Source organism: Kogia breviceps, chromosome 9 (genome assembly GCF_026419965.1).
Source record: "Kogia breviceps isolate mKogBre1 chromosome 9, mKogBre1 haplotype 1, whole genome shotgun sequence".
NCBI lineage: Eukaryota > Metazoa > Chordata > Mammalia > Artiodactyla > Physeteridae > Kogia > Kogia breviceps.
Genome location: NC_081318.1, coordinates 41,297,863 through 41,318,211, shown reverse-complemented (window position 1 = coordinate 41,318,211; position 20,349 = coordinate 41,297,863). Strand labels below are relative to the sequence as shown.

The 20,349-nt window shown below is 41.8% G+C and overlaps 1 protein-coding gene across 8 annotated transcripts in view; it reads right to left on the bottom strand.

Annotated features, from left to right (window-relative positions):
* AOAH (acyloxyacyl hydrolase) overlaps positions 1-20,349 on the bottom strand; it is a 177,634-nt gene that overhangs the window by 112,074 nt on the left and 45,211 nt on the right. For all 8 annotated transcript variants that reach the window (XR_010842142.1, XM_059073653.2, XM_067042335.1 and 5 more), the window contains one exon: positions 655-714. Coding sequence is in view for 7 of the 8 variants with exons in the window: in XM_059073653.2 (XP_058929636.1) it covers positions 655-714 (60 nt within the window). In the remaining variant the exon portion in view is untranslated. The remainder of the gene's footprint in view (positions 1-654; positions 715-20,349) is intronic.

Genomic DNA, 20,349 nt, shown 5'->3' with positions numbered 1-20,349 from the left:
ACTTGACTTAATGATAACTGATTTGAACTAGCCATTCTGTTGAATAAAACTATGATTGCAAAGAGGAAAAATTAGAGGAAAAGAATAATAATGGTGATGATTTTAGCTGGCATATATAGAGTGCTTGATAAGTTCCAGGCATGATACCAGACACCCCCCACACATCAACTCTCTTAGTCCTGACATCCATGCTTTGAGAAAGGAACACTGTTATTGTCCCTACCTCACTGATAGGGAAACTGAGGCTCAGCCTAGATCACATATATAGGAAGTGGAGGAGCAGGAGGATACAGACTCCTCCAGTATGGTCTACTGGAGGGCAGCAGTTTTCAGTGAGTACCAGAGGATATTTGGCAATGCCAGGAGACATTTTTGGCTGTCACAACTACTGGCGGGGGGGTGCTGGCATCTAGTGGGTAGAGGACAGGGATGCTGCTAACATCCTACAATGCCCAGGACAGTGCCACAACTGGAGTTGAGAAACGCTACTCTAGAGAGAAGAGAGGAGAAAAAAGAGGAAGGGACTCATATTCCTATTCAAACCCAATTCAACTGTGGCATGTTGTGTTCTGGATTTGTGTCCGGGGTAGCCCCTGGCCTTTGGAGGTGAACGTGCCAAGGAAAACGCTGGCATTCTCCCCGTTGGTTGCTTACCAGAGTTGGCGATTTCTTGACAATCTGTCTTGCCTTCTCTAGTGTCAATTTCCATGTCTCCTATAAAAATTAAGATAGACAATATTACAACTTGTGTCTCATCTTTCCTTTCTCCGTGTTTTCCAAAGTTAGGTTTTTTTAAGTTCGTAACCTAGCAATAAAGGAATCATTCCATAAATTTCTGATAAAATAATTCACAAGAAAGCAATTTCATGTTAATAACTCTTTTTGAGGGGGGGGGGGTACGCGGGCCTCTCACTGTTGTGGCCTCTCCCATTGCGGAGCACACGCTCAGGACACGCAGGCTCAGTGGCCATGGCTCACGGGCCCAGCCGCTCCACGGCATGTGGGATCTTCTCGGACCGGGACAGGAACCCGTGTCCCCTGCATCGGCAGGCGGAAGCTCAACCATTGCGCCACCAGGAAAGCCCAATAACTCTCTTTATTAAGGGATTTGTACTGTGCCAATTGCCACGCTAAGCACTTCACAAATATTATCATATTTAATCTTCACAGCAACTCTGAGATACATGACCTTTTTACAGATGAGGAAATTAAGATGCAGAAAAGCTAAGAAACTGTCTGAACATCTCAGAGCCAGTGTCTGACAGAGGTGCCATCTGAACCTCTGTCTTCCTGCCCGCTATGCTTGCCTGCTATGCTAAACTCAGTAACTTGTTTTTGGATCTGAAAGCCTCAAGGCAGGAGGCGGTCGACAGACAACCTGAGTGCCTTGTGCTGCAGGACAGAAGAACGGATGACAGCTTCCATTCGAGCTGACTCCACCTCTTGTTCACCTCCACTTCTCCTGCTTTGACGTCCCCGTTTCTAGAGCACCCAAGGGCATCTTCTGAGTTTACATTGCAAGTATAAAATGTTAGCTAATTATTACCAATAACTTTTGTTGTGGAGCTCCGTATCTGTGTATTTGTGGGAGGGTTGGGAGAAAAGTAACCTGGGGCAGGGGGTGGGGGAGGGGAAGTATTCACTCCCAGCACTGCTTCCCAGAGCTTTGGTCCCCCCTCCTCAAATGTCCTGACCCTGCCATATTCCTCCTCAGGCTGTCTCCTATGTGGCCCTAATAGAACTTGGGTGATGGTTTACATGCCTGTGTTCAAACTCCAGCTCTGCTGCTGACTAGCTGTGAATCCTTAAGCTAGTTATATTCTGAGCCCCTCAGTATCCCCAGAATTCTTTGACTAAGAAAGCCCTATATTCATTATCTGCAACATGGGAATTATAGCTACTGACACAGCACCCTGTGAGGATTACAGGACATCATGTCAGGCCTCTAGTCCAGGGCCTACCCTGATAGCCCCTGCTCAGTCATTGATAGTTTGATTGGAAAACTGTCTTTCAGCCCCAGCTATCCCCTCACCCAAATCAGTAGGGAAGCTGAAGTTCAGGGAGAGTGCCATAGTTCTCAGTCCAGGTAACTGGGAACGTTGTCCTTGCACCTAAGAAGAAAATACAGGTACTGGGGTAGGACTTGGAGCTGGCTGGTTAGCAGGAGAGGCCTCTTGGGAGATGCTGGCCTTTGTTGAGGAGTTGAGTCCCTACATGATCATTCTGCGTGTTCTTCACCCTGGGAGCTGCCTTCCTCCACCATGGAGCCCCGTGTGTTCTGAAGACCTCAGCCACGTTGTGTGTACATGAGTGGAGGTGTGACTGCTCAGTGGGAGCCTGGGTTAGAGTGAATTTTCCAGGAGTTTCTTTAGGAAGGAGAGGGGCAGAGCCAGCTGCAGCTTGCCCCCCATGGGCTAGCTCTGAACCCCTCTCCCTAGTGTCTGCCCCAAATCATATTCCACCTGCTCAAGTTCAAAGGATGGCAAACCACGGCTCTTGTGTCAGAGGCAGCAGGCCCGCTGACATCTAAGAGCACACGTTAGCAACTTGAGAAAAGAAGTTGCTCTCCAGGTAGGTCTTGTGGCCAGGATGCGCTTGTACAGTGTATGCTTCTTAAACCATTGAGGCACTACTGTTCCAGCTGGTGAGCAGCTGTGTCCCTGAGTGTCCCCCATCACTGCCTTGGCCATCCAGCCTCTCCTTAGGACTCCCCAGACCTCCCTGTAATCAGTCAACGTAGGGGCCAATGTCACGGTACAGTCTGGTGAACATCTTCAGACCTTGATCCAACATGGCACCCAGTGTCCATTCTGATTGGGTGGCAGCAGGGCCGAGACAGTTCATTACAATCCTCTTTTTTAAAACATCGATGTCTTTAACAGAAAGACTGCTTAGGAAATGGCCCCATTCAAAAACTGACCTTACTGACTGCCATCTTGTCTTTTTCTGGAATTTTGATAAATCCTGGGAAATTTCCTAATGTATCAAGTAAGTATTTCTGGTAGGGTCATTATAAGATACTAGATCTAGCTGCAAATTTCTATTATGGTGTCCTTTTTGGCTGCCCTTGTTAGCTTAAAGTTCATTGCCACAATATTGAAGGTGGAGCTCCTCTGCCTTAATTATGGGTCCCCTGCTTCTCTGCTTTGGAAATACCCCTTTTCATTTTAAGGTCCATCTCAAGCATCTACAGGGCCTAGCACAGTTCCTACTACATAGTAGGTGCTCAATAGATACAGAAATAAAAGTAAAAGATATTTACATTGTGCTAAGCAAGGAAAAAACAGGCTATCAGATTTTACACATACAAAAAAAATTCTGCAAAGAAATATGCCATAATAACTGTTGTTGATAACTTTTCCTTTTGGTTCTTTTCTGTGTTTTCTAAATATTCAATAATGAACACAAATTAAGCAATACATGCTTTTAAAAAAAAAGAACTCAATACATGTTGCCCTGTTTCTTCCTGAAAAAGAAAATGATTTGTTCCCAGCACAGGGATGTGGTGAGGATCCTGGAGATCTGGGGGTAAACAGGCACGCCTGCCCTCCTATAGTTTCTGGGCTGGCAAGGAGACACCAGGAACTAGTACAGTAAATACAGTAAATAGAAGTGAGATGAAGCAGAGAGAGGGCATTGGCAATGTCTTTTTAGGAGAGGCCACTTGGGTCTCCTTGAGATAACTGATTTGATTTTAATCCAGCTCAGTTCTTAGGGGAGATCAATGTTTAGTGATGGATAAAGACAAGTAGAAAAAAAAAAAAAAAAAGAAGAAGAAGTGACAAGGGCTTCACCAAATGCCTTCTGATCCCTTTAGTGCTGGGCACAGTTGCTGCTTTTGGGGTCCTCCCTGGAATGCTGAGGGCAGATTTATCTGGTCTTGGTTTGACCAGAGCACCACTGTCTCCCACAGTTTAAGCGCACTAATACCAACATAAAAAAAAAAAGTCGTTAAGTGCTTTTAAAAAATGCTTTGGTAAAGCTAAATCCTATGTATTGAAAAATAGCCACTGTAGGATACAGTGCAAAGCAGATATAATAATAGACCAGCAAATTCTACCCAAAGGCCCGACACGCCACTATCTGATAAAAAATTATAAGCAGTGGAGCTTCCTACATTTGTCTTTGTACCTAACAGAAATGGCCTCAAAGCCCTTTTGTCCTTCTCTCTTAACTCTTCTGGTCTGCCTTCTGCTGCAGTTATTTATGTGCTTACTGCCTTCAGGGGGCAGTCAAGTCCATGGGGATGGCTTCGTTCAAACCTTGCTCCATTTGTAAATCAACTTACGCCATGAAATCTGGGGGTGAGGAACAGCCTGTCCTAATAAACTTCTAGAAAAGATCTGGAGTAGATCAGAGATCTTCTCCCCACCCTCAAACCCCCTCATAAATGCCTGCTCTTTGACAATAAGAAACTCACGTCTAAAATCATTTCACGTCCCAGGGGCTCTCTCCTTTGTGGAGCCTGTCACTGCTGTCAAAGTAACACGTGAACAAAAGGCACTTTCTGTAATTTTCAAATCTACTGCTGCTATAATTGATAGCAGAGAACCCCATCATTAAAAATTATTCCCTGTAGAAACTCATGCCTAAAAATACAATTTTTCTTTATTTCCTTCACTCCTGAGTGTACCAGAATTCAATTCTTTAACATCACGGAACCTGAGAAGGCCCACTTTGTGAATGTGTCCTGTCCAATTCACCAATACTCCTGAAAAGTCGAGGGACATTGTGTTGAGTTCTGGAGCATCCCCTGCACACTACATTCTCTGCATGTTTTCCCATAGTTGTCAATACAGTGCAGTGTGCATTGGCTGAAACATTTGAATGTTTGGGATATGCCTTTCTAAATAGTATTCCTTACCACAAAGTGGCTCAAAGCCTTGAATATGCTAATATGTGCTGTGGCTCTCCCAGCAGGACATTTAGTTTACAGATTTCCCAAACTTTTAAAACTTAAAACAACAACAATTTTCTTTTCTAGCACACCTATTAGCATCTCCCAGAGTGGGAGTAAGAGCAAGAATTTTTGTGTCAAACAGGTCTGAATTGAATCTGGACTGTGCCACTTATTGGCTCTGTGACTTTGGGCAAGTTATGTATCCACTCTAAGACCCAGTTACCTCATCTATAAAATAGGGATAATAGTAATTATTACTTAATACTTTCTACATTGTAGTCTTATCACAGTTTGCTGTCAAGCTTCTCTCCCAAGTTATAAAACCCTTGATGAGAAGGATTATGTGTCATTCACTATTACAGCCCTAATATATAATTCATGGCATGACATAGATACTTAATAAGTACTTGTGAAATGAATGAATAGAATGAATGAATAGAATGAATGATTACACAGAGAAATGACTAGCTGAATGAATATATCTTTCTTCTTTCATTACCAATCATATGCTTACAACTGCATTTGTCCCTAGGTTACATGAATTTCTACACATTTGCGTAGGTGCATGGCATACAGAGCCAGAGCTCTCCCCGAACCATGTGATTCTCTGCATTAAGTCATCCACACTCCATAGAGGCTACACTTGCCATTCCCCTGAGCCTTAGTGACCTCATGAGTCATATTATCTGGCTTGTATTAAAATTTCAGGAAAATATGTGGGAAGTGGTGGGAAAGGTGCTGGAGTCCAGAGACCTGAACCACCAGCTCTGCTTGCAGATGGCCATGGTTAAATTATGTAACCTCTGAGCGTCTGCTTTCTATCTGTAAAACTGGATGGAAGGACTCAAAGACATTTGTTAAAGCTAATTTTGTTTGCTTGTCCTAATGACAGGCAAAGGGGGAAAATTGTAAGCAACGTGAAAATGAAGATAATTGCTCTCTCTCCTTGGTAACCTTTTCACTGTCCGCAATCTAGCATTTAAGCCATTGTTTCTAAAGTATGAAGACCACGCTTCCATCTTCTGAAAAATTACAACTTCAGAATGGAGGGTGCAACTGTTATCAGTGGTTGGAGAGAAAGTTGGGGAATAGATTGTGAGCTGGATATAAAACTCTCCTAGTTGCAAGCTGTAATGATGTTTCTGACTCACTGAGAGCAATCATCTGAGGCATAAGCAGATTCTCCATCAACAATGAGGGGCTTGGTTCTGGAAGTATTCATTTGATCCTGCAATTTGTTATGGTCAAATCTTTTCAGCTTCTCATTACTTTCTCCCTTTGATTGTAATGTTTCCTTATTCCAGTTTCAAATCCCCTTCAGAGTCTATTTAACACTCTCATGAGTGAATTGCAGAGGAAGCCATCACACAGGCTTACAGAGATATAAGCCCTCAGCCTAGGGTCTTACAGCCCAAAGAACCATGGATATGTATATTGCATTTCTTTATTCAAGGACTTGGAAAATTCCAAGGACAACATGGCATGGCTCCCTAGCAGTCTACAAAAGGGGAGAGGTCAACTCTTTTCTTGATCATCAGAATACACAGCAGCATATACCCATGATGGTTTTGCTCATATAAGTGTTAATCAAATAGTGGCATGTCTAGCTGCCACTAGACATTCCACCATAACCTACAGTGGCTATTTTCCAATACATAGGATTTAGCTCTATCAAAGCCCAATTTGATTTTCATGTTCCCACATTTCCCAGCTTTATGACTTTAAGATACGTGGAAAAAAATGAAATCAGTGCATGTCATTTTCTTCTTCTGGAGACCAAAAAAGGAAAAAAAAAAAAAGGAGAGAGAAAGAAAGAACTGTAAAAGTAACAGAAAACACCACCACTTTTGAATGCATTCCCTTATATCACTAAATGTCTTTTCTTCATACATATTTTACCATTAGCTAAATTTCCTCCTTTTCTTCTCCTGGACCAATTCTGCACAGTGGAGCTATTAGTATCATCAGTACATTTAGTCACACTGCTTTTATCCTTTTCTATAGGAAATACCTATTAAAAAAAATCTTATTTTAAATAACACTATTCCCACCCCACAACTTTTCCTGACATAGTTCACTGATTTTACTATAACCACTGCCACTGCCATCATCACTACATACTTACAGAGGTTCTTCTATGTATCAAGTTCTCTATCAGGCACTGTATATACCATATACCTACTCAGCAAGGTAGGAACGAACAGTTCTTAACCTTACTTTATAGTTAAGAAGTCCACAACCCAGTACAGTTTAAGTGAATTGTCCAATTCACGATGAATTTTGTTTCATTTTGACAGTTTCTTCCCTAGTATCTGGGCATGTGCCCAAGTTCTCCATGGATGGACTCCATGGGCTTTTCTTATTATTTGATATTGTCCTACTCTTTTAAACACATGATTTCTGGCAAATAATTGGGTTCATCAGTTAGTGGGTGTGGTTCAGTCATTGGGTTGTCTTGGGTCAAGTACTTTGTAACATACTATTCTAATTTTTTACTGTTATTCTATTTGCATTCAGGTTCCTAGATCAGTCTTGCCTTATGTTACACAATTAATCAATTTCTTCATCTTAGTCTCCTACTGTTGCCATAACAAGTTACCACAAATTTAGTAACTTAAAAACAACACAAATTTATTCTTCTTTTTTTTGGCCATGCCACTCGGCCTGGGGGATCTTTAGTCCCCTGAGCAGAGATCAAACGCGTGCCCTCTGCAGTGGAAGCACGGAATCTTAACCACTGGACCACCAGGGAAGTCCCCACAAATTTATTCTTTTATAGCTCTGGAGGCCAGAGTCCTAAATGAGTCTTAGGAGGCTAAAATCATGTGTCAGCAGGGCTGGTTCTCTCTGTGCTTTCCAGGGGGAGAATCTGTTTCTTGCCTCTTCAGTTTCTAGCAGCTGCACACATTCCTTGGCTGATGGCCTCATCACTCTGACCAATACGTCTGTTGTCACATTTTCCTCTCCCATGCTGATCCTCCTGCCTTTCTCTTATAAGGACCCTTGTGATTACACTGGGCTCATCCAGATGATTCAGGATAATCTCTCCATCTATAGATCCTTAACTTAATCATGCTTGCAAAGCCTTTTTTGCCATGTAAGGTAACATTCACAGATTCTGAGGACTAGGATGTGGACCTCTTTGGGGAGGCCATTACTCTGTATACAATACTGCTCATTGAACAAATATTTATTGAGCAATTAATATATGCAGTGAAATGTGCTGGGCTCTGGGGAAGTCAGGGAACTTGAGAAATAAATCAGCCAGATTATCTGCTTTCATGGAGCTTACACGTTAACAGAACAGACAGACATTAAATAATAATTTTACAGTTATTTATCTTATTGTACAACTGTTTAATTACAATTGTGATAAGTTCTGGAAGCATGGAATGCCATGAAAGAAGAGGAATCCTAGAGGACCTAACTTAACTTGGGGCATCAAGGAAAACTTCTTAGAAGAAATGACTTCTGATCTGAGCTCAGATGTGGGTGATTAATTAATTAAGATAAGGGCCAAGAGTGGAAGCTGAGAGACCAATGATTAAAACTTTAAAACTCAAAGTATCTTTTAAAACTTTTCAAATTCAATAGGGTCATTAGCTTTTCTTGAGCTAAGGGAAGAAAGCATATTCTCAAGAGATATATAGTTGTCATTATTTTTTAACTTCTCAAAAGCAGGCAAGAAACATTTCCAAATTTGAATACCGTATAAGTAAGTACCTTCCTTGGAATTATCTGATTTCTTCTACTTATCAGAAGTCAGGGGTGACTTAACATTTGCATTGTTAGTGCTATCCACTGAAGATTCTTGGGATCGCTAAGAGCTTAATGACCCCCAAATAAGACTTTAAATAAGTCTGAATAGATACATTCTCCAATATTCCAAATATAGACTTAAACCAAAATACGGCTTGGAATGTCTGTCAAATCCTTTGAAATGCTGGAAGAAATGACTGAATAGCAGACTATACATCCAAGTATGGTGTTAAATGCTGTTCTAAGTTCTGTTAGAGTTTTAAACCTTCAAGTCTTCAGGGAGCAATTTAATTTAGTGGTCTCTGATATTTACAGCCTTTCTGTTTCTGTGATAATTTCTTGTCTAATGAACTTCAGAGAGTTTTGCAGAGGCAAAATACATAAGAGGTAGATGAAATCTCATTTAGTTTTCACTTTTTTAATTATGAGAAAAGGATCATGATATCCCCCTGTCATTTTTGGCCCCTTGATCTTCTTCTATAGACCAATTTTTTTTGCAGCCTTTGCTCTGTTTTTTCTTTTTGATTTTGTAAGAGCTCTTTGAATCCTGGAGAAAATAATTCATAGTGTGGCATATTACAAAAACATTTCCCAGTTTGCCATTTGTCTTTTGACTTTGTGTATGCCAGGTTTTTATAAGTTAGTTGTGTTCATATTTCCCTTTGTGACTTTGGGCAAATTATGAATAAAATTGCTCAGGTTTTTCTTCTTTTATGGTTCCATTCTTTATGATTCAACCTTTAATTTATTGGGGATTTATTTTGCTATAAGGAATAGATAAACACCTAGCTTAAATTTTTTTTTTTTTGGTTTTTGTGGTACGCGGGCCTCTCACTGTTGTGGCCTCTCCCGTTGCGGAGCACAGGCTCCGGACGCACAGGCTCAGCAGCCATGGCTCACGGGCCCAGCCGCTCCGCGGCATGTGGGATCTTCCCGGACTGGGGCACGAACCCGTATCCCCTGCATCGGCAGGCGGATTCTCAACCACTGCGCCACCAGGGAAGCCCCTAGCTTAAATTTTATTCCCCAGATGGCTAGTCTTTAATCCCACCCATTTACTGAATAAACCAGTGTTTTGCCACTGATTTGAAAGGCTATCTTTTTTATCAAAAACAAGAATCTCAAATGCATTTGGGTTTATTTTTAGATACTATATTCTGTTCCAGTTTAAGCTTTTAAGCTGACTTTTTTGCATCTAGATGGCTATATTCCCCTGTAATTTATCTCACTGCTCATAATTTCCTGAGATGTTTAAAGAGGAACCTTAGAAATATTGTCAAGTAAACAACTCCACAACCAACAATTTACTTGAATTTTGATTTCTCATGTATAAAATTGGGATAATGGAATAACTTTGCAATTGTGTGGGAGGATTTTAGATGATGTATGATAAGTACTTAGTCCAGCTTTTGGTATGCTATAGCCACTCAGATTGTGGTTGTCAACTGCCTTTTATTTTTCAGCCCCTAATCGTACAACAGGGGCTTAGTAAATGTATATTATGAGACTAAGAGAATGACTGTCCATGCCTTGAAAGCCTATCAGTTTTAGCCAAGGCTCTTTTCACCTTAGTACCATTTCTGGCCTCAGTTATCAGAGATATGGTTGTCTTCCAGACACAGCTATGAGTTTATTAAGTGAGGTAATTTGGAAAACTTTATTAAGTCTTCCAGAATATCAAGGTACACAAAAAATGTTCCAAAGCTGTAGGTTATTCTTTCTCAGATGTTTGTTCCCTTCAAAAATAACATTTGATTTGCTAATCATTTGCCAAGTCACAGTTGAAGGATAGCCATCACTCAAGAAGGAAATTTCCTTAACCTAAAACTCTGATGATCACACAAATGCCTTCTTTCTTATTTAATAATTTGTTTTCTCGTAGGCCTGGATTTGTGAGAAAACACTCACATACTATACAGAGTTAGGGTGGAGAACAGGAGAAGAGCAAATACAAGCTGGGTGGGTTGACCAGACAACTGAAGGAGAAGAGAAGCTTAATTTTTTCTATTTAGTTCAGGCTTTGAGCTACTATTTTGCTAGAGTTGTCCATGGTAGTAGCCTTGGAGGCTCCAATGTAACCATGATGACAGAGGAAGCAATTTCCTTTCCTTGTTTGACACAGAGATTCTGTTAAACTGAGAACACTCAATCATTTTTATTTTCTATGTACCTGCCACAAAAAAGCCAAGTCATAACACAGATAGGTTAAAGAAATTTACCCCCCCCACACACACACCATGTTGAACAAAATGGAGCTCAGGATCAGAGATTACTTTTCTTGAACAAGAACAAAGGAATAATTGATGGTTACTAGAGAGCAGTTTGGTTTTAAACAGAGGAGATGCTAAACTCCAATCCTCTTGCCAATTTGACCTCACTGCTCATTCATTAATTCATTTTATTAAAAAAAAATCACCATTTATTGAACATTTACTTGATTCCAAGAACCGTGGTAGCCTCTGAGAATATGCCTCCAAGACTATTCAAGTTTGAGGCTCCTATTATAATGAACTCTAGGCTGTCTCAATAGGGGAATAATGCAGAGATGCATTTCTGGGAGATAACTATGGCCTTGGTCAGAGTGGAGAACTGGAAAGAACAGAATGGATGCCCATGATGAGTCATCTGGAAGATTAGGGGCAGGAAAGGCCCAAGTCTAGATAGATAGATCAAGACATCTTTTTTTTTAATTAAAAAATACTTTATTGTTAAAAAAAATGGGATCAAGACGTCTTAAGGCTTATGTTTGGTCTGTAAAAAAGATAAAGAAGAAGATGCACTGGGAGTACAGACTCCAGCAAGTGCTGAGAAGGAATGTAGAGAGAAGGGGTATTATGAAGGCATTACTGTCCTATTTTCTAGGAAGAACTGGGTTCAAATGTAAGCCCATTCATTCAATACACATTTATTGGGCACAAGTAGTGTGCCAGCCTCCTATACCCATACCAGGCAGTGGGGAGAGACAGCTGGCTCAGGTATAGTCCCAGCTTTACAATTAGTAGTCCAGCAGTCAGTCTCTTAGAGCCAGACACTTAAACTAATGACTAAAAGGCAACACCAAAAGTGCAATGATAGCTGTTAGGACATGGTATCTTGAGGACAATGAGGAAGGGAGTCTAATCCTCACTGGAGTGGGAGCATAAGTGTTAGACGGTTTCTAGCAGAAGGTGACAACTGAGCTGGGTCTTAGAGGATGACTCAGGGAAAGGGTATATTATAGGTATAGGGGGAAATAGAGCAATAGGATGTGATGGAAATGATAAGAAGTGTTGAGCTGCTGGAGAGAAGTAGGTAAGGCAGTTTCTCCAAGAACAAGGCTGGGTAGGTAGGGACAGGCTAGCTAATGGAACTCAGACCTCGTCCTGACCTTGATGGATGGCTTTGAGGGATTTAAGCAGGAAAGGGAACATGGTCTGATTTGCGTTTGGAAACATCACTTTGGTGCCTGGATTTGAGGATTTCAAGGCTGGAGGTAGAGATATCAGTTACAAAGTTGTTGCAGTACTCCATCCTAGAAATGATAAGCCCCTGAATTAGGCAGGTGGAATTGAGGATGGAGAAGGGGGATAGACTAGAAAGAAGCATTTAGGTGGCTGAAAGGTGGTTTCAAAACTGAGATATGGAATATGGGAGGAATAGCCAATGTGGGGAAAAGATAATAGTCCAGTTTCTGACATGTTATGTTCAAGGCGTCTTTGGGACCTACAAATGAGGATATTTATCTGGAAGCTATATGCACTGGCAGAAGCTCTGGGGAAAGTCTTGAGCTTTATTTGTGAGGCTTACAAGAGCAAACATTCTGTATGTTTATGATGATCAGTCACTATTCTAAGAATTTTCACACATATTAATTTATGTAATCCTCACATTAGCCCTTGGAGGTAGGCTCTGCTATATTCCCCATTTAACATATGAAGAAACACAAGGAAGTTAGGTGATATATCTCAAATCACTCAGCAAGTACACGGTGGAGCCAGGGTCACCGACGCCCTCAGGCTGGCATCTGAATCTCTGTGCTTAGCCACCAGGCTTTCCTGCCTATAATCACGCAGGGAGAAAGCCCAGAGTGATCAGAGTCTTGGCTGGGTGGGTCCTGGTGCTTAGGAAGGGAAGGGTAACCCTCAAAGGGACAGAGTAGTGCAAAGAGAACCAGGAAAGGGCAGAGGAGTTTCGGGAGAAACTCCCGAAACAGTGTCAAATGCAGCAGTGTCAAATGCAGCAGATGATGGATAAGAAGGTTTTTGGATTTGATGTTTAGGAGGTCATTGGTGGCCTTAAGGAGAGGTGTTTCATTAGAGTGATGGGGCTAGAGGCCAGCCTGCAGTAGCTTGAGAAGCAAATGGGAGGTGAAGAAAAGCTCTGCTCTTTGAAAAACTTGCTGGATGCTGCTGCTACTGCTGCTACCACTTAATTAATACTTATTATAAGCAAAGCACTGTCCTAAAACTCAATCCCCTCCCCCCTCAGACAATACACGTACACACTTATATGCATGTATGCGTATAAACACACATAGAGATATATATCAAATTGTTAAATATTCATAACAACCGTATGAAGTCTGAGTATTATCACCATTTTATAGATGAAGAAACTGAGACCCAGAGTGATTGAGCAACTTGCTTCAGGAGAGACAGAGTAAGAAATGCAGCCAGGCTTTGAGCCCTGGTGGTCTGGCTCTAAGATCTGTGCTCATAACCACCCTATTGAACTGCCCCTCAATTAGAGGCAGCAGAGAAATTTGATTGTAGCTGGAGAGGAATGGGGGTTCTGGAAGGTTTATTTTTATATTTAATTTTTGGAATGGGAGAGACCTGAGCAGGTTAATAGGTATACTAATTTTCTTCCTTGGGTGTAGATAATTTCAGTGCAAACTTGCCCAATTAGCACAATGTTATGAGAAAATCCATAAAAAAGGAGTGAACTCTAAATAGATTATTTCTAAAACCTCCAGTTCCCTCAGACCTTCTATGAGGCTTTATTCCCAGGGGACTGGAGACTAGAAACCCAGAAACAGAGTTTGTTAATGAATCCATGAGAAAAGGGGCAGAAATAAGGAACCAAGGATAATGCTACGGGATAAGTGGAGACACGTGACTTTGGGTATCTGGGAAGCTACGAGAAGACAAAGAAAAGGCCAGTAGCAGGAGGAGAGACAATACTTTCAGGCTTGTTGATGGCAGCTTTCAGGCTTGAGCCAACACTTCTCACCGTTAATGCTCATCAGAAGCTTTGTAGAAGTGCATAGGCTCACCGCAGAAATACTGAACCAGATGCACTGAGATGGGACTCCACACATATTTCTGAAAACTGCTTCACATTCTAAAATAAGCTAAACCTTTTACACTCTGGTATATTCCATTGAGACCAGATAAATCCTCACAAGAGAGGAAGTAAAGCAAATACATGTTCAGAATTGCCCTTCCCATCTTATCTTTCATTTAACAAATCTTATGAAGCACCTACACTGTACCGGGCATTGCACAGTCCTGGAAACATGACGGTGAGCAAGAAAGACATGGTCCCTGCCCTCCAGTGCTATGAAAGAAACAAAGTGTTATGTGAGAGCACAAAGGAGACCTTCTTCAGATGGGCGGTTCAGGGAAGGCCCCTGTGAGGAGGGGACATTTCAACAGAAAGCTGAAGGAGGAGAAAGTGCTGACTGTGCAGAGAACTGGAAGGGTTCTGGGCAAAGGGCCCAAGAACAAGGCGCTGAGACAGGCAAGGCCTGGAGTGCCGTGTCAACACTTACTCCACCTTGAAGACAGTCACCTCCACTCCTTCCCAGGGAGGGCCCAGCCCTTCTCTGCTGAGCTTTCTGTTCCTCTTTGCACCCGCTGTTGGAACACTTGTCTCTTCATCATAGTTTGTTTACAAGTTGATCTCCCTGTCTAGAATCACTCTTTGCATTGCAAATGCCTGCCTCATTTGCTGGAATACTGTCCTACACAGTTCATTCTCTATAAATATTTGCTGCTGGAAAAAAGAAAACAGAATCATTCTGTAGAAGCTACAGGACTTTAGGCAAGTCTTTTAATCCTCTAGGTCTCAGTAGACTTATTTATAAACAAAATGGGGGAATCATATCTGTCCTGCAGATATGTGATGGTTAAAAGAGATAGCTTAATCAGGGTGCCTCACAGCGGGGCTGGCACACAGTAAGTGCTCTAGAAATGTTTGTTGAGGCGTGACTGACTATGGGAATGACTGACTATATGATTGAACTGGTCATGAGAAAGTTGGGATACTTGTGCAAGGTTCTTGGAAATTAAGCTCTTCATAATATTTCATTAAAGCTAAAACCAGAGCTGTGTTTACTTTCTGACACTGAGGACTGGCTACTCTGAATGTTCTTCATAATTTATGCCAAACACAGGTGTGCTGATGTGAAGAGCTGCAGGTTGAGTTCAGGTTCTACTCACTAGGTATGAGACCTGGGTCAAGACCTTAAGCCTCAGATGTAAAATATGTTTGATAACTATACTTATAAAATAGAGTTTGGCCCTGTAAAGTTGGAGACATCAGTATGAACGCATGTCCACACACACACACACACACACACACACACACACACACACACACAGATGGGTAGATTCATGGCTTACATGCATACAAATATACTTTACTAAAGTCTCCTCTAGGAGGATCTAGAAGCAATGTCATCCTAGTAACAACAGGCACACCCAGCAACCAGATCTCAGTTTCTAAACACCATTCTCCAATTAAAGGAACCAGGTCTCCTTTGAAAGTGGTGGATTGTAGGGTTGGGGCAGGAAAAATACAAGATGACCCTGGATCATCTGGCATTACCAGAAAGTAAGGAAATTCTAAAGAAAGAAAGGAAAAAAAGAAGGAATGAAGAAAGGAAGAAAGAAAGAAAGACAACAAGCAAAGAAAAAAAAAAAAAAAAGGAATGGAATGGAGCTGTGTCAAAAGGACCAAGGGCAACCCAAAAGAGCTCCCAGTGGCCAAAGCTGAAAAAAATCTGAGCAAGAAAATAAGTAACATAGTACTGAATTATAACTCAAAGTATGAAATACATATACACAAGTCTATATTGACATAAATGAATAACTGAATACATAAATAGGGAAGGGGAGATATACCTTTGCAGAAGAATTCCAAATAATATACTCCCTTCTCCAGGAGGTGAGCTTAGAGCCCCCATCCTATTGAGTGTGGTTTGGACTTAGTGACCCAGTTCTAAAGAACAGAGAAAAGGAAAAGGGAAAAATAGTGACTTTCCCGTGAGGAAGCCTGGCAAACACCACCTTAACAAAGTGATCAAGGTTAACATCCCCCTGGATGTCATGTGGGTATCAGGTACCCCTGATAAAATGTGATGAGAAGGGCACTTAACCTCTGTGGTGTTCCTTCCAAAAAAAAAAGACTCTGTCTAATCAATATAAAAACATCAAACAAATCCCAATTTGAGGGGCATTTAATGAACATACTTAACCAGTACTCCTGAAAACTGTCAAGGTCATGAAAAGCAAGGAAAGATTGAAAGCCCATCATAGACTAGAGGCGACTAGGGAGACCCTAAATGCAACATGTGTCCTGGATTAGATCCTGGAACAGAGGAAGGACATTAGTGGAAAAGTGGGTGAAATCCAAATCAAGTCTGAAGTTTGGTTACTAGTCACATACAAGGGTAATGTTGGCCTCTTTTAGTTTTGACCAAGTAATGTTAAAATGTTAACATTAGGGGAAACTGAACTTGGGTGAGGGTGTACTCTCTATGGAATCTTCACAACTTTTTTGTAAACCTGAAATTATTCCAAAATAAAAATCTTATTAAAAAAAATGGAGTTTGGGGGCGATTAAATGGTAAAGCATATTGCAAGCTCACAGAGCTAAGCACATCATTATGAACGGAAGGGCACTGTCCATTGTACAGAAGGAAATTTAGTGATTGATGAAACTTAGAAAATGTTAAATTTCCTGTCCATCCATAATTTTTTCCTAAACCCTATTACCTCCCATTAAAAGGGCCAACAGATATTTTATCTGACACTTAATGTTTAAAAAATATAAATTTCTGAGGTCAGATGGTTTATTCCTCAGCTGAACGAGAATTTGTCCTGTGTCACTTTCTCATAAAAAGTGCTAACTTTCTCCTTTCCAAACCCATTTATGTCGGCTTCCTGGTAGTTTGATTCCAGGGAAACACGAATTCCGTGTACATGCACACACGCCCACACACTCAGCACTGGAGAGCTTCTGGTTCCTGCAGAAATCGGATTTACTGTGGGAAAAGCTGTTGCAAAGTCTGGATTGCTTTCCTAAGGCAGCAGGTCTCTTTTGCAGTCATTTAAATGGGTTGGAGGCCCCAGGGAAATAGAAGAATCTATCTCCACTAGCACACACATTCTGAACATAATTCTCTTGTAATGTGGATCAAAGTGGTGTGAAGTAAGTCTTGCCTATGCCTTAGAGATGTTGGTAAATACAGCCCGTCCCTCCAGCTCAGGGGTGGTAAGGAAGGAGGTCGGTTCAAAGCCACAGAGTCTGCTTGGGGATCTCAGAGTTAAGGGACCCAGGAGGGAGCAGCATAAAACTGCAGAGGCTCCAGGCTGCACCGGGCCCAATCGGGGCTCATACATGGTAACCCTCTGATCTAAAAATGAGAGGTTTAAAGCAACAGGGCACACATGAAGAAACCACATCCAGTTTTCAGCTGGACAGCTGTGGTGTCAGGATCGTGCTCATGCACATGCACACACAGACACACCCTGGCAGCAGGCAGGGCCTTGCTTTGTGTGCAAATGAGAGGGGGAATGCTATAAATAATCCCCCCAAAGTAGGTAGCACAAACCCATCTGGGTGGTCTTTACAACACAGTCTGCAATTTTCTTTTTCCTCTCCTCTTCCCTCTCCTCCCCTCCTCTCTCCTTTCTCTTTGTCTTGTCCTCCTCTTCCCTCCACTCCGCCTATTCCCACTCCATCCTCCTCATGCCCGCTGAACACTGTAGGGTGTTTGTTGCTTCATTTAATGATGGAAGGAGTTTGTCATTTTTGAACGCATGGTAGAGAAGGATATGGAGATATGACTAAAGGACTGGCGAGAAGTGGGCTGGAATTTCAGCTTTGCTGTAGATAATGAACACGGGTTCGTTGCAGTCCCTACATGCTGTCCCACCTTTTGCTTTGGGCCCCACTAAAGTCAGGCACCTGTTGCTCTGCACTGCGGGGCTTTGCCCGTGCAGGCCCCTGGAGCAGAGAGACCCCTTTGTCCCTCTACTCCATAGCATGCATTTCGCAGGGACGATGGCTTGCATCATACTACATTTTACCAGAATCTGAAACACATGAAAAGCAGGACATTGAGGGTGCAGAGTCCTGCTTGTGAGGAACTAGCTGGCCCAGGAGCAGTGGTTTGACTCAGAATACCAATACCCCAGGGGTATCAGTGAGGCACAGAGCCCAGTGGTAAGAACTTGGGCTTTAAGGACAAACAAACCCAGGGCTGAATCCTCTCCTTGCCCCTTACTAACTGCGTAACCTAGGCAAACTCCTTATCTTTTAGTCTCAGTTTCCTCATATGCAAAATAAATATACACTCCCAAGAGCACTGCTAAATGAGATCACGTATGTAAAGTGCAGTGCCTGGTACATTACTCTCATACCACGTATGTGCCTGGCAAGATGGAGGAGACAAAGATGGGCAAGATGCAGAGCTGCTGCCTGATATATTTACATTCTAATAAGGAAATCTATGTAAACTTAATATCTCTGTGACTCCCTTTCCTCATCTATAACGTGTGGGTGACGACAATGCTTATTTCATAAGATTGAATGATTAATATACATGAAACATTTAGAAAAGTACTGGCACATTGTCGTACTCGAAAAGGTATTTCATGCTGATGGTTCAGAGGAGAGTTAACTTTTTGTGGAGAGGATTAAGAGTTATTTTACAGAGAAGGTGACAATGAGAAGAGCTAGAAGGATGGCCTTGGTGTTGACGGGGTAGAAGGAATGTTTAAGAGGTGCAAAGGTGCAGGGTTGGGAAGGTTGAGATGGGTTCAAGGGGGAGCCAATCACTCCTTTTGGGCTACAGCATGAGCTACACAAGGATAATAGTAGAGGTCCAGGAAGGCTTTTTGAGAATCCTAAAATGCTAAGTGAAAACGTGTACTTAATTGTGCAGGCAATGTGGAGGTCATAGGCTGGGGGAAATAATGATTAGAGGTATGCAACAGGAAAATTAGTGTGGCCATGAAGTACGGACAATTAGAATTTCCATCAGCAATGCAAATGAGAAACTAGTGGCACTTCATTTATTCATTCAACAAATATTTCTTTGTTATGTATAAGGCACCATCCTAGACATTGGGTATACATAGATGAACAAGATAGAATCTGACCTCCTGGAGGTTATAGCCTAGTGGGAGAGACTCACAGATGATCATGCAGGCATATCATTCAAGACAAGGCAAGTTCAAAGAAAGAACCTACAGGAGCTTTGACAAGAAGAGTGTGTAAAAGGAGTCAGGGATGGCTTCCTCATCCTTCAGGCAAAGATTTTGGGGTGGACAAGATCATATCTATTCTATAGAAAGACATTTCTAGCATCCGTATGGAAAATTTATTGGAAAGAGGTCAAGAGGAGATTTGGTTGAACTAGTTGGGAAGCTATAGCAGGAGTAACATCAGAAGATGATTGTGTGAAAACTTCATGCAATGATACTGTTACTTGTAATAACACAGTTGACTCTCACAGACAAAAGAAACCAGACACAAAGAAGAATATACTGTATTCTTCCATTTACATGAAATTCAAGAGTAGAACTTTATATAAATGAACTAATCTGTGGTGGTAGATTTCAGAGTAGTGGCTGTATTGGTGGGGGTTATTGACTGGAAGGGTCATGAGGAAGCCTCTGGGAGGCTGGAAATGATACCTGTTTCTTTACTACTAATTCACACCTGCTTTGTAGGTGTAATTTGTGTGCCATGGGAATGAAAAGTAGGTCTGATATGTACTATTTAAAAAAATGCATACTCATAATGTAATGTTAAGGAGGAAGAGTAGGGTAAAAATTTGTACATATAACATTATCATAACTCTCAAAGAAATTAATATAATTTATTTAAAAATTAAAAGGAAACTCTCCAATATTTTAATATTGGTTATTTCTGGTGGTGGGATTTCAGTTGACTACTGTGAAGAGATACCCCGAGGGGATTTTCAAGAAACACTGACACAAAGGTTGAGAGACCAACCAGCCTCTCTGAGCAAAGGACAGGGATGTGAATCTCAGTCCTGGTCTTTCTCAGGGGAGTGACTTTCAGCAAATTCTGTAACTTTTTAACCCTCAGTTTCCTCAGTCTTAGAAAAGGGGTCATAATGGTGCTTCCACACTGGGGCTATTTGGGGGACTAGACAGGATGAAGAGTAAGCACAGTGAATGATCAGTAAATATCAGTTATTGCTATTAAAGGAAATTGTGGAGGCAGAAGAGGATGAAGCTGTCCACATTTGCACCAACTGCCCCTCTTTTCTGGGTCTGCCGTAGAGATGGAGGCTGGCGATGGGATTTGAGGGGGAGAGTGGAGGCACCAGAGAGCACGCCCCGCTGGGGTGGAAGCTGAACATTTCTGAGATGAAATCCTCTGACTTCCTCCCAGCCAGAAAGGATGGTCGAAATGTTCCCAAGTTGGGAATTGAAAAGGGGGTGGTGATG